The 24964-nt window shown below is 39.9% G+C and overlaps 1 protein-coding gene across 1 annotated transcript; it reads right to left on the reverse strand.

The window, feature by feature from the left end:
* olfm3a (olfactomedin 3a) lies at positions 1-24742 on the reverse strand. The gene is made up of 6 exons (XM_044177316.1): positions 24427-24742; positions 6869-7012; positions 6242-6397; positions 3987-4206; positions 2820-2926; positions 1-2469 (listed from the first exon to the last, which is right to left on the reverse strand). Exons 1-6 carry the CDS (start codon positions 24544-24546, stop codon positions 1792-1794), a joined length of 1425 nt encoding a protein of 474 aa, XP_044033251.1. The 5' UTR covers positions 24547-24742; the 3' UTR covers positions 1-1791.
* Positions 24743-24964: the final 222 nt, after the last annotated feature.

Genomic DNA, 24964 nt, shown 5'->3' on the forward strand with positions numbered 1-24964 from the left:
TCATTTAGTACAAAGTAGTTTATTCGGATTGCAGAAAGTACAATACAAATCTGGAATACGAAGGGTCTGGATTCAGAATGCAGGACAACGAATTTCTCCCTGTGAGATTTCTCAATTTTTAAACCTTTCATACTAAGCTCCTCCTGATGGGATGTGATGTTTCTGGTTGGTCAGTGATTAAAACATGGAAGTTACTGAAAGGCTCTGATTGGTTATCGGGGGATCGTATGCCATTACACTGTTACCCACTAGGAGGCGCTATTACACAAGGAAACTTTCTGATGGGTAAGATTTTAGAGGCATGGGTCATGTGCCGTTGCTAAGTGACACACCTGTCTGCCTGAACTTTATCCTCTAGACTCCTGCAGAACAGGACGATCTGGGACACGATTCCTGGATTCCTAGATACGATTTCTGACAAAGGACTTTCACTGTCTCTCCCCTGTGATAACAGTGCTAATCAGTGGGCTCTACCCAACAAAACGACCTTGGTTCCAACCAATGTTCGTGTGTTGCTTTCTGATCATAAATTCAATGCCTTCTTTGATTAAAATGAAACACATCTAGGAAATGCAAAAAAATATGGTTGCTTTGATAAAAATAAACACATCTTAAGTTATAAATGGATTATGCACTAAGCACAATTTCCTTCAACACTGCACTATTGCTGAGGAACAGCAATGTTTTTTCATTTTCAGTTTATGTTCGGCACACTGTTGTTTAAGCCACAACAAGCTGCGAACAATGCAACTTGTCCCTGAACTGCGTAACATTTTAGCTAACGCTAAACCAACTTAGTTTGTTACCAAGGCCACTTCTTCAGCCTTTCCTCCCATCCCTCGGTAGTAGAAGGCAGAGGTGATCGCATTATCCTATTTAAGTTGTGACAGGTCATGTTCCCACATCATTTATTTCCCAAAAAAGCTCTATGAAAAGGGACATACACAAAGACACCTGTAGCATACCGCTAACTCTACGCTGCCTTCCCGTACAGTGCATGGTTTCAGTCTTGCAAAAACGCAAACAAACAAAAAAGACAGATTAATGTTTCAGTGTGACAATCATAGTTTCATGATTGGAATAGGCTGAAATCATAGAATGGTTCCCAGAAAGCTGATTGTTTCTCCAGAATCATGGCAGATATTAATTTTAACAGCCAAAATCATTTAATGAAATGTACAATATTTTAATTTCAGTGAAAATGCACATATATTTTCCTATGATTTTGTTTTTATAAAAAATACAAATGTTCTTCTTCCACAGAGACATACTTCACAGCAATATTTTACAGGCCCATCTTTAAAAGAATGGCTATTATATATTATAATCAGCTAGCTTTACATGGTAACAAATATGCAGGAGAGGTTGCCTTTAAAGTTTAAATACTTTTGAGTAGACTTTTAAATAGACAAACACTGTAAGCAAAAAAGATTTGCAACAAAAACACAGCTATATTATAGGAAATCACTGCAGACAAAATGTGGACCTTCATGCAAAAGCTATCAAGAGTCTTTGGCTGGCAGACCCAACACATAGCAAATAAGGCATACCAGTCTGATCAGCAGCAATGGAAAAGTGTAAAAAATGTACAACATGTTTTCCAGTATGGTATCAAGTCATTGGCGCCCATGCTCAGCTCATCCAAGAATCCAGAGCCACAAATTAGAAAAGTTCAAGTAGTGGCAAGTAAAGACACCTTAGTCCATTTTTGAAAAAAAAAAAAATGGTTAATTAGGAGGTCCTTGTATCACAAATGATGGTGCTTTAGTTGTGGTTGGAAAAGTATCATGTTTAAGAGTCATCATCAGTTTTTATGACATGGAAGAGGGTGACATTAAATATTACCTGGTGTCCGTTATTCCAGGCGTACAGTGCTCTCTCTCTGGCGTTGTAGTCAAGCATGGAGATATGAAAGTACTGGTTGTGGAAAGGAATGTCTATATATTCGTAAGCTGAAGTCTTGGTAGAGTAAGCGTAGTAAACCTTTGCTCCAGACAGGTGAGAGTTAGTGATATAGAGTGTCCCACAGATCATGAATGATTCCCCTGCATTCCTTTTGGAGTATTCAGTGTTCCAAGTCTTCAGGACCTGCAAGGTGTCAGGGTCGATCTGGGAGATGACGACATTTCCGGCATTTTGATTGGTCGCGTACACAACCCACATTCCAAGTTCGTCAGCCATGACATCGATGTCAGAGTACCCCCCCCACGTATATGGGTACATGTTGTGGAAGCCTGCGAATTCCAAAGCTCGCTGGGCCAGCACGCTGCCTGTCTCGAAGCTGTACTTGACAATAATGTTGCTCTGGTACTTGTTGTAGTAAAGCGAACCATTGTAGACAATGTGATTGGTTCCCTCCCATTTAAATGGCAGGCTGTAGGTTCGGGAAACCACTCCTGCTACGAAGTCTTCCATTGTCTTGTACTCACGCACAATCTTGCTGTTGGTGTAACTGTCCATATACCAGACCTACATCAGAGAGGATAAAGAGAATGGGTAGTGTTAGCAGCTGAGCTTTGATATAGCCTGATAAACATGTCTACCATCAAAAATAAACTTTTTTTTAACCTCTTTTTAAAATAATCACCATTAAAACATGTATATGATTCGATAACAAAACGATGCAGTTTAAAATTTTAAAATCCAGAATTATCACTTCTCTACATTAGAATTAATAAAATCAAAACCCACTCCACGATAACAGTCAGTCCTGTCTTTAGCTGTTATGATATTCTGCCTGTTCTGAAAACACAACACACATATTGTGCTGTACACACTGCACAGCCCTTGGAAAGCACTCCTCTGCTTTCATAACTCACCCTGTTGTTTCTGGTTGATGCTAGAGGATCAGTCATCCATGCCCCAAACCGGGTTCCAGATGTCTTTATTGTAACAGGTCCAGTGATTTTCATTAATTTCCCACACGCTGTTAATAAAGAAATGCAGCGATAAGATGTGCTGTAGTGGTTTTTGTCTCTAACTAGATTTCTCAAGCCAATTTCATGCCTGTGCCACCAGAGAGTGTGCCCTCTGTGCATACTAAGATAGAATTGGCAGCGGGCTGCTTTATTTAACTTGAAGCATAATGGTGCAACTGCTGTTTGTAGCTAAAGGCAACTCAGCTTTCTCATGCCTAGCCCATATTATTTCCTTTAATGCACCTAAAGACTATGTGTATACAGACCTCATGTATCATTAAAATCTTTAGTTATGAGCTGATTATTTTGGTAAACTACTACATATTTGGTTTCAGCACAATTAGCAATAGACAGTTTGTAATTCCAATAATATGAAAATGTAGTGTAGCAGTGGCGTATCTAGCGTAAGCCTTTCATACAGCCCTGCCAGTGTCACCTAGTTTCCACATCTATAGCATTCACAACAAATCTAACATAAAATATAAGAGTCAACATATTCATATACAGTATATATCTAATGCTAATCTAATCTATCTTAATTTTGTCTTCAATGTGTGGTCTTATTTAGCCTCTGTAAAGAAAATGATTATGCGGGAAACGCATTTAATAAATGGTCAGCTGACTAATGAAAAGCCTGCTAAATATGAGGCAATTAGTTACTTTCAGAAGCCTTCTTTAAAAGATTTTGAAACATTTTACTCTTTGAAGGATAGGCTGTCAACACACCACAAGAATAGAAACAAATTGCTTCTTTTCTTCACTGGCATGAGATCAAGGTGAAAACACATTGCCATTAAACACGTTTTTTTTAAAGGAAACACATTTTAATGTGGGATGTAAGGGCAATGCAACAAAGAAAAGCATTACAGCAACTGAAAGTAGGCTTCTAAACGTAACCTGCTGTATATAGATGCCTTTTAATGAACACAGGCAATAGAGTATTGTTTTATTTTTAATCTACATTTCCCCTATGGTAATTTTCTTCAGCAGCAGCGAAACAATAGTAAACAATGAGGACAAAAAGACTGTGACAATTTATGACATCATGCAAATACTATTGCCACGTACTTAGTTTGCCCATACAGCTACGGAGCCTGCTGTCCAGTCGCAGCACTCGCTGATAGAGCTCATCGTAGTCATAGGCCCCAAGCTCCTCCTGGATGCCTGTCAGCACTGCCGACAGGTTCCTGATCTCCTCCTTAAACTGGGAGATGAGCGCAGCATCCATCTTGTACTGCTCCAGCACAGGGATCAACGGCTTCAGCTCGTCCATCTTGTCCTTAAGCTCCTGCAGAAGTGACAATGACAGCAGCAGAAATTGAAAAAGGAGAGAGGTGGAAGAATGTGGATAGGTGTGATGGTCAGGGACAAACAAAACTACAGTTAGTTTGACAGAGGAGCGAGCCCTGCTTCAGTACATGTTAAGTATTTGTTATCAAAAGAATGCACTTTCATACTGGGGAGACTGGACCACTGGTAACTGATGGAGGAATTACACACGTATCCCTTTTTGCTCCAGTGCTCCATGTTAACATGTTAGCAGTCTCAAGCGACAGTAAGTGACTAGTATTATTCAATCATGAGAAAACAGACATTAGTCAGCCAGTATGTGCTGAATGAAGCACCTAATGGAACTATTAGCCAACCATGAAGCAATGCACCATTCATTCATCCATCCATGCATTTATTTAAAAATCCTTTCAGATTGTGAGAAACCATATATTTTTCCACCATGTATTTACCAGGTCAACTAAAAAGGCTGCAATTTCCTAAAACATATGTCTATTTCTGTGTTTATCTACAGTTTTCATGTGTTATTCAGATTTGTTGGTGGTCAGCCTTCTTTTTCTTGCCATGCTAGTGGTTGTTCCATAGTTTTTTGTTTTTTCATCTCATTCAGTGTCTTGCAACTTGCCACACCAGAGATATTCCTACTGCCATACCAGCTGCCCAGTGCAATCCACACAGGGCAACTGCAGCGGCACAACATCCTCTGAAAGAACCAAAGATGTAAGCGCTTTCGGAATTAGAGAGCTTCTGAATATTTTGTCCTGTATGTATTTATTTCTTTCATAGACACACAAAAGGTCTGCACGGTGAAAAATAATTTATATTGGCTCTACAGCTCCTATCCTGGCTTTTCTCAACAACTTGCTCCAAATAAATGGAAGAGATCTACTTGCCAGTTAGATATGGCTATCAAAGCGTGGAATGCCACACCCATGGTGGTGGTACGACACTTGGGAGTCCTGGTGCTAACAGAATTCAGTATACTATTGGTGGCTGCATAAAAGTCAAATAAGACTATGTTGGGTATTTATCAGCCAACTTAAAATTGCACTGATGTAAAGGAATTGTTCAACATTTTGGAAATACACTTATTTGCTTTCTTGCAAAGAGTCTGATGAGGAGATTGATACCACTCTCATGTCAGTGCATTAAATATGAAGGTAGCGCCATCAGCCTGTTAGCTTAGCTTAGCATAAAGACTGGAAACATGGGAAAACTGCTAACCTCGCATTGTCCAAAGGTAAGAAAATCTGCCTTCTAGCACCTCTAAAGCTCACTAATTAACACATTGTATCTCTTGTTTCATCTGTACAATACGTGTGACAAATTGTGGTTTTGGGGGGGGGGTTGTGTGCCGTACTATTTCTTGGCCAGGAGCAACGACTTCCTGAAGTCTCCACTGGTTGCCTGCCTTGATGGCTTAAAGAAGTTGTCTTCAGACAGAGCCAGTCTAGAAGTTTCCCCCTGTTTCCAGTATTTATGCTAAACTAAGCTAACCAGCTGCTAGCTGTAGCCTTATATTTACCATACAGACATAAGAGTTGTATCGATCCTCTCAACTAGAAAGCGAATGAGTGTAAAGGTTGAACTATTCCTTTAAGCCTCAAACAATAGAGGCTCAGTCTTGAGGAACTACAACTAACACAGCATTTTGTGAACTTAATGTTATGAGTTATTCTTAGTCTTGCCTGAATATCTAACTTGCAGGGTGTCTTAATCCAATGGAATGGAATTTCCTGGGTTTGAATCTGACCCAGGCCAGTCACTCCCCTCTTTCCTCTTGTCTTTCTGTACCTCTCTTCTTTAAAAATAAAATAAAGTAAAAACCGGCAAAAATGCCATAATGTAAGTTCTGTGAAAAAGGCCTAAAAAATTTGATGAATTATGCTTGAAAGCATGTTTATCGTGTAAATGGAATTTGTGAAATCAATGTTGCATAAAAACATTTTAGGTAAATCTATAAAAACTAAATAGAAAAGATCCAGTGAGCATTTGATTAAACCAGGCAATGATTAAAAGAGGCTGTAGAATACCTGGAAGTTTCTGGCAATGATGGATTTCCTGTCATCCTCAATCTGTCTGAACTTGGTCCTCAGGCCCTTCATCTGGTTTTCCATCTTCATGACATATTGGAAATCCCTCTGAGTACGCAGGTTCAGCACCTCAATGGACTGAGACATGTTTTGCACCTAGAATAAAACAAGCCAAGATAAATAATCACCTCAAACAGGGTTTTCATGCACAAATTGGACCTTTAGTAGTATAGTATAGTATAGTATAGTATAATATAGTATAGTATAGTTTAGTATAGTACAGCACAGTGTAGTTAACTCTGCAAGTGAATAGACGACGCCTTCCCTTTTCTCCTACCTGCCTTTCACTGCAACTAATTTAAAGACACTTTGATGGGTTTTCCCTGGTGAGCCTGTGTGTGTGCCTGAATATGTAACAGGCTATTGTTGAAAAAGTGGCAAAGCCTAGCAGCAGCATACCTGTGTTAAATGCACATGATACAACATCTATTATTAGGGAGTATTACACTCCTCAAATGAATGATAAAGCTTGTAGAGATTTGTTCCTTCATAATTCCCAACTTTAACAGGCAAGTGTTAGTGCATGCTACACTGAGGTGGTAAGGACCCCCCTTTACATGTGCTTACCTTCTCTAGTAGCTGGCGGAGCTGTCTGCTCTTGGCATCTCTGGAGCACAGGCTCTGTTCTGGTGCCACCACTGTGCAAATACAGCGCCCATCTGCATCCTGGGCCGAGCTGTACACCTGCCAGCCCTCCTTTGGTCCGATAGTCTGCAAGTACAAGCAAATGCATGTACACACTAAGGTTACACCTATATTTTAGATTATATATATATATTGCACATCATTGATTTCATATTTATGTGGCACAAGTTCTCTTTGGGAAGCTGTTAACCTCAAAGAATTCTAAGCGTAGCAACAAAGACATGAGGCTACAGATGCACTCACTAAAACCCTAGGCAGACAACGTGAGTGCTAAGAGTGGTGTGAAGCAACACACCTTGCGTCAAACAATGATCATGAATAATTTCAACTTTAATAATATAATAACAATAACTGGTTCATAAATTGGATGTCTAATAGGTTCAGTGTGTAAACGTGGATGATTTCTAAGCAGAGACAAAGGTGTACCCCAAGGTTCCACTTTGTTTTAGTGTTTATATCAGTAATGTTTCAGCAATGACATACAAATTCATCTGTGATGCATATTCTGACGCGGCGATTAAAACTATGCTAAATGCCTTTGTTTTTTATTTTGGATGTTTTTAAGCTGAACACTGACAAACACCCTGCTTTTCACTATGGCTAAACACACTAATTAGTCCCATCCCCAGACTAGTACATTATTATTTTACTGAGATAATCCCCTTATTACAAATATTTGGGCATCTGAATTGCTAAGTTCTAATTTTAAGCACATAAATAAATTAAACAAAATCTTGACGGGGAAACTTATACAGAAATACTTTTTCAGGAAGAGGGAAGAGGAGTCAAGCCTTCTCTCAGGTTTGGATTATGGACGTAATTTATAGACATGTGGCTGCCTCCAACCTAAAACACCTGAAAGCTGCCTGGCCCTCAGCATGCAGATTTATAACAGTTGATAGCTATCGTACTTAATATGGTAAAAGGGAGCTCCGCATTGTATCTTGTGGGGAAATGTTGACTGGTCTTCTGTCTGTGTTAGATGGGAACAACAATTGTATGTCTTTGTTAACAAAGTCCTTATCCATACGGTAAACTGCCCCTTTACTAACTAGTGGAGGCTGCAGGTTATGATTTCAGAAATTGGCTCATACGCTCCAAAAATCTATGTTGTAATTTTTAGATATGAAACACCTCAAGGAGCTAGATAGTGCCTTACTCCCATATTCATTCATTCATTCAGTCTTTCATAACTGTAAGTCAGTAAGGAGACACGTGATTTACGTAACGTAGGCTACTTTCAGCCCATCCTCTCCTTACAACCCGTCCTTACCTGTCACCGGTAAGGGTGCTAATTCAGGAAATGCTCCTGTGGGTCGTATTAGAGGGTAGGAACAAACGACTTATGTGGTCATATGGGTTGGAGGACTACAACAAGCTATGTGGTTATTATAAAGTCATGCATGAGAGGATAATTGACCATTGGCTAAGCCTCGACCCCTTTAGTTACTGTTGCTATGCCTGGCAAGCTTTTTGTTCTTGCACGTCACATATGCAGTTTACAGCGATAACAGTTGCAGATTTATAACTCCAAATGTTTTGTAATTTTTTAACCACTAGGTTGTTGATTTCAGACAGAGGTAGGTAAAAGCCCACTGAAATTACAACTTTGCCTGGCATCAGCTGTAGTTCAGAAATTTGACTTTTCAATATCGACTCATTTTAAAATGAGAATCCTGTCTTAAATATGCAAAATATATATATACATGCTGGGTTACCACTGTAGGCTATGTTGTAAGCTAGTTAGCCGAACATTTGCAGCATACATCAGACACAGTTTAATCCATTCCTTACACTTTTGCTCTGGTTTTGGAAAGGCTAAAAAAAAACACCACCCTCCAAACTCTTATCTCTCTATATACAGGGGATCGCTCTTAATACAACCCGTGCACACTGCCTCAACTTGTGGAGAAATCCAAAGCTTGACAGGCTTGCGGTGTCTAGTTACTTTTGTTACGCTGTGATTGGACAGTCACTGTTTGGCCCATTTGTTAGCAATCAAAATTTAGTTTGGTTTATTTATACTATATATAGAACAATATGCTCTTTAAATTGATTGGTTCTATTGCCTCTATCTTTCGCAAATTTTAAGTTATTTTCCTGCTACTATGTCACTACTATGCCACTATATGAGAACTGTGGGGTCATCTAAAGATAATGCACAACATCAGGCCATTCAGAATCAAGTATTCTCCATTGCCATAACATGGTACACTTAAAAATAAGTGTTGTGGAATTTTGAAAACTAAAGACATGAACTTTGAGTAACTTTAAGTAACTTCAAGTACATTTTCTCAGTTATTCATAGGACCTGTGGCCATGCACTCTCTAGCAATAGAGCGATTTAGCTGACACTTCAATCAAGCAAAAGCAGACAAACAAGCCTGAAGACGCTTTTGTATTCATATAAATATTCATGTACTTTGCCACCAAGGTCTCTGCTGCTAAATCCTGTCATCCACTATAATCCAAGTGACATATCAGTAGAAAAGTAGGTAAAATGGGGGGGGGGGTATGAACAAAAGAAAAGAGTTCTAGAGGTGTTTATGTAGGTAAACAGTAGCTTGAAAAGAAAACAGGACAATGCTGACAAAGAACAAGTTAGAGAATATGACTGTCAATTAGAGGGAAGAAGATGGAGGTAGAAGAGTCGGTGTGCAGTCAGATCAGATCATATCACTACAGAGAAGTGCAAAGGCAGCAAGCATACGATGATGAGATGAAGTGAGGGTTAAACAGGGAGGCACCAACGTGTACTGAGGAGAAAATTTAAGAAAACAGACAGAGAAGTAAAAAAAAAAAAAAAAAGGGTTAGGCCGATGGCATTGGCAGTACAGTCCATCTCACTGATGTTTACCTAATGATTAAAAATTACTTACTAATGCATGACAGCACAGACATAAAAGAGTGGTTCTATACAAGCACTGGCTGACATGACTTATTTGATTAGGCCAAACTATGACTGCTTCATACATGATGTTTTAATTGTGCAGTTTAATAACATTGTATTTCACTTAGGAAACTGTGTGTGGTTGATGAGGCAAGGATTAATTTTTCAATATTTTCTTTCTCTGACGATGTTAGATAGAAAAAGATCAGGCTCCAAGGCTACAATGGTTTCACAGAGCTGCGCACCAAAGTCTAGTCATTAATCATCCTCACAAAACAGCATCCAGCAGCTCAAAGCTTTCCCTTGCCACCCAGCAGAGTTTCGCTCTCTGTACAGACAACAACATACACACACACACACACACATACATGCATGAGTGGTTACATACCGTGTGTACTGTACTGCACCCACAAACATATGACTGGTTGCCAAGACACAGTCATGTTTCCTCTGTTTAGTTCTCATTCTTCATCTCATAGCCTTTCTTTGCCAGGGTTTGACTAATGGCTTTTTGAAGGCTGATATACAGTAGTCATCAATATTTCTGGAGTGAAGTTGCCAACAGACAATATTTCGTGCCAGCATTCAACATCTTTGCAGTCAAAACCAGAAAACAACAAGCTAAATGTATCACCCCTCCCTGTTTTATCAAGAAAGGTATCCTGTGGTGCTGACGCCATGTGTTTTCATGTTTCACATGAGTTAAAAAAATTGCCACTAGCCCAATCAGCACTAAGATGCATTAACCCTTTCTTACAATCAGATATGACCTATGCTAAGATAGACACACCTGATCCTGACTATCCCTGTACTTCCTTAAATCACTCCATTTAATATGTGTTACCAGCAAAATCAAAGTCACAGCACATCACCTGTTAACATCTAGTTATACTTCTATTAGACTTTTGGAGGATTTGAAATGAGGTTTTTAGACGTGTATTCTTTGAAAACTAAGACATAGTCTATGCGCCGTATCTTACATTGCTACTGGAATTGGTTTCTACACATTTACCTGGTTTACTCTGACCACTTTCTGTCTCCTAGACAACAATGACAAGTCTCTCACTGTTTATTGTATTTCCTTCTCCTTTCTTTAAACATTAAAGTCAGAATAAGTAGTATTTTTCTGATTTGTCTGTCAGATACAGACACCGCCACACACTTCTAGTGGGTCATAAGTGATGACTGAGACGGATTGTTTTGTATGAGTCTATACATTGTTCTTTACCTATACCTTACTGACTCAAAGGTTATCAGACAGTCCAGTAGCCACAAATAATGAATGATCATGACTTTATTACTTTTATTGCTGCACACAAGGTCAGTCTCACTTCTAGTGCCTATTAATTTTGGACTTTTATGAGGCGACCTGATTGAACTGTGAATTAGCCCTCGAACTTGTCATGCCTCAGTGAAGCCAAGAGTGACATTTACAGTACTGTATATTATGACTGCATCTGTCATCTGGCCAACAAGGAATAACCAGAAGGGGTGGAGGTATTATATAACATTTGACATGAAATGCTCAATTTTATGCATTATTATCTTGTGGCCAGCCACAGGTTTATTGTTTTGTATCATGTGTCCGTTGTGTTTATTGCAAAACTAGTTTATTGTTGCTGACTTGACTATAATGAATATTGCTAAAAGGCTGCAATTTATATTAGGTGCTTTTTAAAACCTACATTTCTGAAATGGTTGAAGTAGCATTTATTGGCCACTGTACTCCTATAAAGCTGCCTCTGTTGTGGCTAGTTGTAGTCACATTGGAAGAAAGCTTTTATAGCCATGCTATAGAAGCATGGCTCTGTGGATGTCAGTTGGTCTGTCTTTTCACCACTTTGGTCCAGAGCAAAATATCTCAACATTTTGTACAGACATACACGGTCCCCAGACGATGAATCCCGATGATTCTGGTGACCCCCTGACTTTTCCTCTGGCATCACCATAGGCTTGACGTTTGTGGTTTTGAGCAAAAGACCTAACAACCATTGGTTAGATACAGACATTTATGTCCTCTTCAGGATGAATTGTAATAACTCTGGCGATCTCTTAACATTTCCTTTCTAAAACAAATGACATTCCCTTCAGCCTCAGCTGTACTTGATAATAAGCAAATGTTAGCATGCTAACACGCTAAACTAAGATGATGATGGTCAGCATTATGCCTTCTAAACATCAGCATGTTAGCATTGTCATTGTGAGCATGTTAGCATGCTGACGTTAACATGCTAACATAAAGCTGTGCCTAAGTACAGCCTCACAGAACCGCTAGCATTAGTGTAGAGGTGTCAGCACCTACGAACTACTATTTTCCGACGTTATTTTCCTCGACTGCGCCGGTTTGGTATCTTGGTGACTCGCTGTGTGCCAGTGCGAGGAGACATGTGGTAGAGGTTGTGGTGATGCCAATCCAGTGGCGCACTGCAATTTCAGAGCCGTCCGTTCCTGCCAGTCCTCCCTTGGTATCTCCATCCAAGACACTGGATCGCTGGAGCTCCAAATTTTTAACTATAATACAGGTAGACATGTGGCTGTGATGAGCAACACGATCAGATGGAGACTGTTCAGCTTAAATTTTATAGTGGTATTCCCAGAAACAAAAGATTGTTAGTTTTAAAAAGGTCATTGGGAAGAAGTTTATGATGCAATATGAAGATTAAGTAGGCAACAATTTCTTTGAAAGATTGTCAGAAATTATTTTTGCATGTTAAAGAGACAAATCTAGCTGAATTTTATTTATGGCACTGCGGTGGTATTTAAGATGGTTATTGTATGGATCATTGTGATGACAAATAAAATCATGCACTATTAAGCAGAGCAAACATGATGACAGCTTTAAAAGAGTCATCATCTGATCTTGGCAGGATATTTGAGCTGCTGTATTCATATTTGAAACTCTGCACGTCCCGGTCGACAATCAGCTTCCTCTGAGGAAAACTACAGGATTACCAAACTGTCAGGGCATCATGACGGGGGGAGAGCCCTGTGTTTAAAGGGGATGAAAGTAGTGAATGTGATTGGACATGATTGTCACAGCCTCTAACACACCCACCTATAATGTATGATAATGTATTCTTTCTGATCCCATCTCATATCCAAGTCCACCCTGGCCACGAAATTACCATTTGATTTGGCACGGGCAGGGCACACGTAACGGCGATCTGCGCCACCTGGTTCACCAAAATAGAGCCCTTACTCTTGTTTTCACATCTCTTTTCTTTACTCAAATTTGCTTCATTTGGAAAACCCATAGCAAATTCCAAAGTACATATTTCACAAAATAAGATTGGTAGGGTTGCTTGTTGGTTGGACTTCCACATTGTCAGTAAGTACATTTGCTGAAGATGTTAAATTGAAATAGGAATATATATGTTTTTTACCAATAGTATTGGTTAAGTTTTGGTAGTAAACATTTTAAGTTTAAGTGATAAAACCTATTCTCTTATCACATCAAGAAAATTATGTTTGTGAGAGTTCCATCAGAAATGGCCAGTCACCACGTTTGATTGTTTGTGTTAAGCTGGACAATTTTGTTTGCTCACAACAGGCAGCAGTACAAAGGTAGACTTGACTTTCAAATCATGGATCACTCAGTAAAAACATGCAAAGTCAACAGTGCACCTACAAAGCGTAAACAATAATGGTAATGAATTCCTCCCTGCGGAAGATATGATTCTTGCTCTTCACAGCTGACAGGTATCCTGCCAATTACACACCTAATTGAATCCCTTCTCTGTTTGTTATTCTGTCATCAACATGTATTTTACTTTGGCTACTACACACTTACCATTAACTTTGTCCTCATCAACCTTTTTGTGTGATTGAGGGAAAGATGTAGGGGGTTGATGAGGGAGTGAAAGCGAATGGATAGGTTAATATGGGCAATATGGTTAAGATTGAGTCAGTAAATGATGTCAGGGAGACATCAGAGCAGAATCACTTCCCGTACCCTCACCCGTGTCCGTGAGCAATGTCCGATTACAGTTCTGAAAACACTGATGAAAGGATGTTGGGAGGAACATTAGGTTGTGTTGCTTTCTGTTTTACTTTCTTTTAGAGGACCCTTCTTTGGTGTCTGTCCTCCTGTCCTTTTGTCTTGTATTTTTTTTCTAGCAGTGTTACCAATTTTAGATAAATTAGTAGGTCTTATTCTGAGGATATTCTAAATGACTTGTTTTATGGACTTTAGAATATTTTCTTATCTCACTGTAAGATTCACAGCAAGTCCATATACTGACTGTCTGCACTGTAAAGGCATAGGCCATTTAGACCGTCGCCTAGAGCGCCACCTTCTGGTGGGTGCTGGTCGCCCTCAAAGGAAAAATGAAAGGTGTTAAATCGGCAGCTGCAGCAGAGACGAAGGGCAGAGCTCCAGAGCGCTCCACGTCCAAAGACGCACTCTGCAGACACTCTGCACTCAGCTGACACGCATAGACACTCTGCACTCAGCTGACACGCAGAGTTGAAAATGGTCGCATCTACTCTTATCAATCACTGATTTAATGATTTAAGTGACCCAAGTCAAACACACCCAAGGTGCTGCGTGACCAACAGGTGCATTCTAAGTCTGGCAAAATGCTAAATGCTAAAATGCTATCGGTGGATCTTCCATTTCCTCCACTTCTACATTTGCTACATTGCTTATGAACTTGTTTGAAAACTTTGAGGAGCCCAGTGGGACAGACAGGCTGAGTGGACTGGTTATAGTGGGACCTAGAGGCTGCGGACTGGTTATAACATGCACTGAGAATGGTCAAAGCAAAGAATTTGAACCAAGAGCAGATTGTCGCTGTGCAGAAGGCTCAGAGAAAGATGGTCAGACAGGTGAGTAGCCTACCACAACTATAGATAGAGACATCAACAACCACTGTGTTGCCTAGCAACGTAGCATTGTGTGTGCCTGGTGTGTAGAAACTGTAATATGTTTGTGGCTGCAGCCGCTGTGGAGTTTATATTGTTTATACATCTCTGTGTTGTCTGCTTTGGTGATGTTTTATTCTGCTGTTTAAGTGGCACTTACTTCATTTCTGTAGCCTATTGCTTGTTACACCTGCCGTGGTGTCCATAACTCTTTTTATTTATTGTTGGTCATTTGTGTTTAATTGTCTCAGTTTTGTCCTCTTTTCTGGTTAATTCTACTGAGGTTATACAGAGGAAGGCCGATATGTATCAATAGTTGATAATCAGTGGTATGTGCAGGCTGCAAAATCTGTCTATACAGATGGAATGTATTGTTGGTTTGGACATAAGGGCTCGGTGGCCGTGATGTTGTTCGACTAGTGGTTTTAGATTGACATTTAATGCATGTTTTTCAATTTAACAGTAGCATCATATATCACCAATAATTTCCAAAATGTAACGCAGTAACGTTTACTCAGAGTGCATTTTAACTGACTTACTTTTTACTTTTATCTAAGTAAATTTTTACACAAGTACTTTTACTTGAGTATAATATTCTAGTACTCTTTCCATCACTGGCTACGATAGCTGCTAGACTCAGATACAGATTGAAGGATATGAATCTGAAAGGCAAGCCAGTAGCTGAATAACTGCTCCTTCCTAGAACATAAGGAAATGCTGCAATTTCGATGACCAATATCAGTAATGGCTAACGCTATATCCATAAAAACCACTGGTTAGCTTGTAACTAAATCAGCTACTAAAATTGGTTTCACCACGATTACATGGGGCAAAACCTAACTAGTTTGGATGTGAAGTCATAACTAAGGCAAGTGGCCAATCAACAATCAAAGATAGAGTTCCATCATCATGGTTACCATGCGCATTAGCTTTCTGGCTGGCATGAGCCAGTTGGCATTGTGGTAAACTAGATCAATATTAGGTCTCTACTGGATTACTGTGTTGCAAAATGGCATGCAATTAACGAAAAAATGATACTGTGTTGCAGAAAAACTGCCGTTTTACCATTAGGAAGTGTTTTCTTACCTAGGGCACCGAAATGACTAGAGCCGGCCCTGTGTAAACAAATCTCCACCCTGCTGTGTATAGGGATGTGCGCGATTAGTCGACTAGTCGATTAAACGTTGCTACCCTCGCTAGTCGGCACCAGAAATACTAGTTGGTTAAACTAATTATTAAGATTTTAATAATGTACAACGCTGGTTAACTGTTGCGTCTAAGATGTTACACTAGGCGGGGTGCGTCTAAAAACAAGCATCCAGCGGCAGTGCTGATACAGCAGATTGTGAGCTGTAGTTTCCTCGGTAAACACACCGACCTCTTCGGCTGTCCCTCCTGCCCGTAGCCCCCTTCTCCACGCGCTAATGCCCAGATGTAAACCAGCGAGGTGGAAAGTGGGACAAAGATGACATCTCGTAAAACCAGCGCGGTCTGGCAATACTTTGATCTGGAAAATGAAAATAAGATTGTATGTAGGCTGTGTCAGAATAAACCAGAGCAACGCATAACCCCATTCAGCACAGGCATGTGGACGTTAACCTGCAAGGAGAGCAGGCTGCTGGTGCTAGCACTGCTAACGTTAGCCACACTCGGCAAACCAACATGACGTTGTTTACTGCCACAACCCGCAGACGCTGTGATCCCGCTTGGTCTGTTAACTATTTAGTGAGTTGTTGTCGTGTTTTGTAGGATAATGTGCAATGTCAATAATACACGGCGCAAAGGGCCACACATTTCAGTGGCATTTAAAATACAATTTGGTTATTGAAGAATGTGATTAACGGTTTCAAATGGCTCTTAAATACAATAAAATCGACAGGGATTTTAGTTATTAGGAACATCCCTGGCTGTGTATAGCCTTGGTCTCTTGATCTAATTTCTTTTGCCAGTGTCATGATGCCGTATTCTATTTGCTGTGCTGCAGCAGTATGAGACTGGCAATGTGAGAAAATCCCCAGAGGAATACCACAGAAGAGTGAGAAGCTGGCACTAAAAATGTAAAGATTGTCAGTGGCAGTGACAGAAATCAATCTGTTATAAATCCAGTCTAGATCAATAGCGCGAGTGGTAACCAACTCAATCAGCAGCATCAGATGGAGGCGAGAGAGGCAACAAATTGACACAAATAGTCTAATTCAAAGTAGTTATAATTATTGTTTTGTCACTGGAGTGCAACATATGGAAGTGGGACAATATGAGGTTTACTCTCAGCTGGCAATGTCTCAAGTAGCACCTTCGTCCCCACAGTTCTCAGTCACAACAGGAGAATGGAGGTATAAGGTGATAGACTGGAAATATCACTCAAAACTCACACTTGCCTTTACAATTCTTTACAACTTTCTACTTCTCTTTTTGAACGTGGATTAGCAGGTTAAAATTAGCATTGTGTGATATTAAAACTTAAAAAAGCCCTGTTAATAAATTTAGAAACAAATCCAGGTGCCAGTGATGCCAATAAAGCTAAATCTCATATCACAGTAATGCTGCCATCCTGCCTGCCACCAGACAGAGACCTAAACAGATGCTATCTATCCAGTCATCTATCAACCTGTCCAAACAAAAACCCACCAGGGTATTGGAGGCAAGTGAAGTGGAATGCACATGTCAGTACTGTAACTGATGATCATACTGCTTAAATGAGTTAACATTTTAGCTCTAATGGCAGGGGAAGATGAACTTGCATGTGCAGCCAGCTCTGTAACCAGAATGATGCAGATATCTAAGACAGCAATGACAAATGGTAACACCCCTAAACACAGCAGCAACAGCAATCCTGGCAGCTATAATCCTAAGACAAAGAGATGCTGCATACTATGGAGGGAAAGAGAGAGGGAAAACAGACACAGCAGAAGAGAAGGCCATCTTTTCTCTCATATGTGACTGTGATGAAAGGCGTGCAGGGAGATTAATTTCCTAGAGGCGTGCCACCTTCTTGCCTCTTTTGACCCGAGAGAGGAGAAGATTGAATAGATAATTCTGCAAGAGCCCGGCACATTCTGCCCTAGACATTCTCTGAATGAGCTACAGCATCATCTCGTTCACACCCTCGTGCTTCTTCTATAGGGTGTGCTTCAATTACTTTTCTGACTGAACAAGACAACATGTCAGTCATAAGCACCATGGAGGATGATAATGAAACAGTCATCAAACACTAGAGTAAAGCCAGTGGACAGCTCCAGGCCACATTGAATGGCACATGCATACACAAGCAGAATACTAAGCAGCTGTGACTAATGTAAAGTTATTTCTCAGTGTGCTGAAATAAAGTCAGGTTGAGGATGTCTCAAGCTATGACGGGCATCTTTGTACTTTTATTCCATGTCAAAATTAAAACATAGAATGATAGGACTGGTGTATTTCAGAAAATTTTAAGCACCCTCATCTTAAGCATTACTCTTTTGGGATAATTTTTACCCGAGGAAGTCCCGTAATTGGAATTTTTTCTTATTATGTTGGCAATTCTAGTGGAGCAGTCTGCTGGGATAAGAAACCCTTCTTTAATTGATGCCCAAATCAAATCTGTGTCATCAACATGCAAATGTCTTGGCAACTTCTCAGTGTAAGTGTTTGTAAAGTAAGAGCATGCTCATTAGTATTGCATAAGAAACTCTTGACAGTTTTCGAATCCTGGAAAAGTACATTCCTGCCATATTAATGTCACAGAGTCTGGAGACGTTTTACAAAATGTTGCAGCTAAGTTGGTGCACCTGATTATTTCTTGCTCTTTAGTAACCTTTGAATTTTCTCCTTCTAATTATGCTCCGCAGAAGACTCTCCACTTCAGCCTCCATTCTGATGTAGAAGCAGAAGTGTGTGCGGAAAAACAAGATTATGCATAACTTAAGTATATACTGTATGTGTTCACACTGGGTTGGAATCAGCAGGGCAATACGCAATAACTGCAATTACAGGATCTACTTGGGCAAAACTTATACCATTAGAATGCTGCTTTAAACTCTTACATACCATCACATTAGTATGTTCAGTGCATTCCAGGAGGTTCTTTGAAGTTATATTGCAATTTATTTGCTGTAACTACTTTCCTTAAACTTACTTCCTATAATTTTAGTTAAGGATTTTCTGTTTGCCTGATTGCCTTTGAGCAGCTTCGAGGGAATATGCCTAAACTTGTTGCTTCAAATAAAAGTGTTACTGTTATATGGGCATGTACTGTAAATATACAGTAGTTAACTGGCTAACTAGTTTGTGGACTCTTTCATGTTGTTTGAGGCTGATGAAGAAATTGAGGAGGAATGGACGAAATGGTGTGTTTATCTGCTCTAACGTAGACTGCAATAGTTAGAATGCCCAGCTTGCTATCTTACTACCTACAATAGTAACTGAGTGTTAATTTCCAAAGCCAAGGAGCACAACATTAAATAACCATATTTGTTTGTGGGCTTACTACAATATATGTTAAAAAAAAAAAAACTCTGCTCACATCTAGCACATCCACTATGTAGACCTGGATGCTAACATTATAGCTGCTCCGTCCTGCTCTACTGGATTTGGGGAAGTTTACACTCCAGAAACACAGCCAGTGTTAACCAAGATAGCGTTAAGCAACGTAACAGAATCTCTTGTCACGTTAAAAATGCAAACATAATGTTTAAAGATACGCCCAAGTACTGTATGTAAGATAAGCAGCCAAACAGGATTATGTTAGGATGAAACAACAGTCTGATCTTACATTGTTCCATATCATACTTATAATAGTAGGACTAACTAGCTGTACACTGCAATACAAAAACAATGAGGTTGTCTTTATTTCCACGTCTTCTACATGGATCATGAACTGGACTTTTTGCCTGGGACATGCGGCTTTCGCCTCAGTCTTTTAGCACAATATCATGCATGTAGCCATTATAAAGACCCCTTTTACAAGATTCTTGTTTTAAAACAAGTCAGCTGGAAACATCAAGAAGTAAGCCAGAGTCTGTGTTTGTAACCCGCTAATAGTAGCTTAGCTGGCTAAAGCTGACCAAGTTGTCATTTCAGCTGGCAAAATTGACGTTTGCCGGCTATATAATGAGAAATCAAGGACCAATTGTTTGCAAATGTTTGTCTTTACACAAATCTGTCACCATTATCAGTGTAAACTCCATATGTGCTGTGCGAGAATGGAAAGCTTAGCGACAGTAACTAAGGGGGTCTGGTTTTTAGTGAACAGTCAGTTGACCAGTTCTACACAAAAAACTTAAAATACACCAAAATACAAAATAAACACATTGCCAGCAGTTACAAAATAAATGTGTGTTTTAGGTAACTTATACCAAACTGAAACTAAACTCTGCTCTAGTACATCAGTCTAAATCTGCCTCTCTGTTTAAAGCTATTTAATAAGTTATATTACATTTTATCTTCACTAGTAAGAAATTAACAAGCATAGCCCATAATCATCTCTCTGGTTGACTGAGTACAGTATAAATTAATTGAGACCACAAATGTCTTTCATTCCTCTCAAGTCCAGCCTTTCAGCTCTCATCCAGTGATATGCGTCTGATATGGAGACCGCTTGGGCTGTAATTAGAGTAATCATAAGGGGAACAGAGGATGAGGGCCATAACTATGCCCCTGGTAGTTTCAACATCATGTCTCAACTCCTGTAATTATGCTTAGACTGTTATTAACTGAGATGCATTCACCCAGAGGACTGAAAAAGAGCTCAAAACAAGAGAAAGTCACTTTAAAGAGTCATAATCATCATATATAAAAAGACAGAGATTTTAAGCATTTCATAATTATACATATTAATATTACCTCTGGTGATGTATCTCTTTTTGGAATGAAAAGTATGGTCTAGAAGCCAGAATAAGGCAAAACAGCACAATGCAAGAACAGAAAATTGGTCAGAGGTAACTGGTGGTTATCTGTCAATGTACTTAGACATCGCATTACTAATCAATAGGATGAATTCACTTGCCTGACGAACATAAGCTCATCTGAATCATTCACAATATGTGCCTGCCCCACATACCTACCAACTGACACATCCTAAACCATATATTCAAAGAAAGTGACAGAAAACTCATTATAACCTCACACAGGCTCAAACAGTCTAACGTCTCTCTAAGTCCGAGAAGAAAGCGGCGTATATTAACCCTGCTGCTGGTTTAAACGATTCACATCCATCATCAGTGGACTTACTTTCTTTCTTTCCAGTCCATCAGCTCTGACAACCCCCTGCCTGCTTCAAACATGAAACATGCAGCGTCACAACTAATGACTTTGCTGGCAGTCGTGTGGCTAGCTGTTTGCTTTGTTTGTGTTGACACAATAGAGGGTGTCATCTTTAATTTGGCCCCTGGTGGAAACAGTGATGTGGAATATGAAACCTCCAGCGTTTTTTTTTTGTTTTTTTTTCATTGCTAAGTGGTTGTGTGCATGTGTAGGTGTGTGTTCACGACAACTCTCATCGTTTAATATGGCTGTCTGTGCCAGACAAATTTTGCTAGCGCCGATCGTAACATCTACATAAAACTATAATGAAAGCTGAAAAGGGATTTCAGACAAGCAAGATATGACATCAGCTCCTAGCAGACGACCCTTTAAGCTCTACAATACACAATAACTTCAAAGAATACCTTTCTGTGTTTCATATGATTAATGATCAGCAGGATGTTCCCCAACCTTTGCAGCTGTGAGCACACTTCAGATCAAAACCTGAAACCTTTCAACAGAAGCTGAGGCTGAAAACTGTAACTCAGTAAATTGGCACAACTGGCATTTACATTACAAGTGGATTAGACTTTGTATGTGAGTGTGACTGCATGTGGGTGTGTATATGCTTGCCTGCCACCTACTCATGCTGCCACCTACTCACAGTGGCACACAGAGGGCAAGTGCCTACACAAAGCTCCATTCCACTGGTGTTGTAACTAAATCCCCAAGAGAAACTGCTCGTGAACATCCACATTAATCACAGTTTTGTTCAGTGCAGCCGTGCGCATCATTTGTTGTTTATCCACCAAGGTGCAAACATATTAAGATGAATTAAGGTTTATGATGTAAGATGAAAGAGCATACTCATCTGGAGATACTGTAGATACTGTGATATTGGAGGTACTGTGCTGCAAAATAAAATAAAATTCATAGCTTGTTTAATACTAGCATTATCATAAATGAAAAAACATGAAACATGACTTACATAAAATCAATGTGATTCAACCTAAAATCTCAAAATGGATTTTTAGACAAAATTACAGCCATTAGCTGTGGCGACTAAGGAAAGATATGTCTGACACTGGCATGACGTCAGACTCCTTAAGTCTATTAAGTCTCTCTTTCTCCTCCAATCGATATGTCGTCCAGGTGCAGAATATAATGTGTAATCATAAAACACAAATTCCACTCATCATTTTGATCATGATGAGAGTAACACAGTACCATTAGCATCCACTGTGTAATTACCCGGCTGGCACAGACCATAAGGGAAAACTACACTATGCAAATATTTCATTTTCTCACAAAGGCTCCTTGGGGATCCGTTGTGTACACTGCAGAGGTAATATCTGCCAAACCGGATCGTGCCACACCACGACAAAGGGAAATCCATACCATTAGCCCTAGCTTTAGCCAGTTTATCCAGAATAGATCTGGGTTGTAATAGGTTCGTTTAAAGTCGCTAAATTGAACCTGTGGGGGAAAAAAACAAAAGGCACCACTACCACATAAACTTAAATGCCAAGAGGTAGAGGTTGCCACCCCTTACTAAAATGAACAAAGCCTTGTGTACAAGGTCTGACATCCTGTGAGTGACAGCTTAATAACTTCCAGTTCAGCGTAATGCCATAAAAAGTTTGCCTTTCCAGATCATTTTAAACATTAAAGCAGAAAGACCTTCAGGGCTGTGCTAGCAATTTGCATGCAGCTCTTGCTCCAGCAATATCTCATATTCCTCAATGGCAGTGGTGTATTCATTGATTTAATCACAAACAGATGAAAGATAGAAACTGAACTGAATGGCAGTCATCAGAGGTAACAGGGGTAGCAGGGGTAACACTACAGAAACATATTTCTAAAATATATAGAGAAATACACAGAGGAGATATCCAGAGCTCTCTGTTAACGCAATAACAAAAACCTGTAGTCCAGGGATGCATAGGGCTGCGATTATTATTTTTCACTGAATTGCGTAACCCATAAGGTGTTAAAAATAACAAAACTGAAGTCATCACATTGCTTTTCTGTAAAACCACCAGTCAAAAGACAATTTAAAATCATATGAAAAAGAAACAGCAGCACGTCCTCCCATTTGAGGAGCTGTCCTGTAACGAGGAGACATTTGGTATTTCAACTTGAAAAATGAACTAAATAACAAAACTGCCATCAAGACCTTTTCTGTCTATGGACTAATTTATTAATCGCCTAATTGCTTCAGGACAAGGAGAGGATCGATATAAACTCTATGATTAAAGCACTATCTGCCATTGAGTGTACTCTCTTCAGCATCAATACCCTCGGCTCAAAAAGGTTTAGAGAACTGCGTATGAAATGATTAGTAATGTTTTCTCCTTTTGTGTGGGTTGCTGCATAGCCAGCCCTGCACAGCCTTGTGTCGGGAAGCTTCAGCACCAGAGAGGGGACAGCTCCTCACCACCAGAAGACCCTGAGCCCTGAGCAACACATTGATTTACCCGTTATATCATGAGGCACTTTGAGCACAGTTGTCAGCTTTAGTCATGGTTATTCCATCTTAGGCTTACTACAAAACTACAAATCACTGCCCATTCAATTCCATTTCTCTCAAATTTGGTTAAGCACAAAGATAAACCAAATACTGACAGAGACAGGAACACAGTATTAAATTAGGACAGAAGAGAGACAGTCCCTGGTGGGGGAGGGAGAGGTTATGTTACTGGGACATGACCAGGACATGAACTATTAACTATATACAGCACAAGTGGAAGCATCTTTAGGTCTTAAGCAGCACCATGTATTAGAAAAGAAAACAATCAATAACCTATGCTGAAATGCTTGTGTCATGTAGGCCTACTTGCTCTCGCAATTGCATTATAACCCAATTAGCTTACTTTTTAACTTTCCATATTTTTCTTAGAAATATGGTACGCAAAACTTTATTGAAAATGTGGCAGTTTAATGTTTTCTTGCTTATCGGAAATATGTTTTTTTTCCGATAAAACAGCACTCACCTACACGAATAAATAGGGTCTATTTGTAAATTCGTCATACACATAATCTAACTAGCACTGCATTTTCAAAAAGTCAGAAGTTTTAGAATGAATTCATAGCCTAGCCTCGGCTACTAACGTTACTTGTTTCAGCTCACCTTTGTGAAACAGAGCTGCAGGCACAGCCTACTGATTATTCATGGATTTGAATAATTATTATAGAAGTAATTGCAGCTAGATGCATTCAGTCTACACCGAAGTGTAGTGCTTCGTGTGGATTTGTGAAGCTCCTTAACTCTTAGACAAGAGGTTTATGTTACTGATGGTAAATAATGCAACACTAAATCGTGAGACTTTTGAGTGAAGTTTGGCATTACAGCCCCCACAAAAGAAACTGCCACGTACCGGGGCGCGGATTACTGTAGAGAAACGAGAGGCTGTATGTCCTCAAACAGTGAGCAGTAATTATAGCAACGCTCTGAAACGAAACAAGTGACAGAACACGGTTAGAGAATAAAATGAAATAAGAAACTCACCATAGAGGGATACAATCCGAAGATGGTGAGGGAAAGGACGGGGTACAGAACGCTCAACAGGACCCGCATGCTTACGGGCTCCGGGTGGCCACTTTTCTCCAAGGTGCAGTCCTTTAACATAGAGCTCCTGTCCTGCTGTTCACCTTACCGCGTTTCTACTGTGGTCGAATCGCAGAGAGAGCGCTTCGACGGCGGCACAGCGACCACACGTTCACCGGCATCACACCCACCGCTCCCCGGGGCTCCGACTGAAGGCGGTGCGGAGGAAAAAAGTTTTGAGCGAGGGGGAATATTCAAATATTTCATTTCCAGCAGACTGCAGGGGAGGCGCACCAAGGATGTGACATCACTTGATGGGATTAGGGGGTTATCTAGTTACCTATCTGTCTAGTTAATGCCATGACACTGTATGTATCAGGTTGGCAGGATTTTGATGACCTTCATATTCACCTTCAGATTATGTCCATTTGTCTTATAAGGGAAAAGTATCACTGTGCCACACTATCACTATGCACTCAATATTCTGCCGAAAACTAGT

Source organism: Siniperca chuatsi, linkage group LG19 (assembly GCF_020085105.1).
Source record: "Siniperca chuatsi isolate FFG_IHB_CAS linkage group LG19, ASM2008510v1, whole genome shotgun sequence".
Taxonomy (NCBI): domain Eukaryota; kingdom Metazoa; phylum Chordata; class Actinopteri; order Centrarchiformes; family Sinipercidae; genus Siniperca; species Siniperca chuatsi.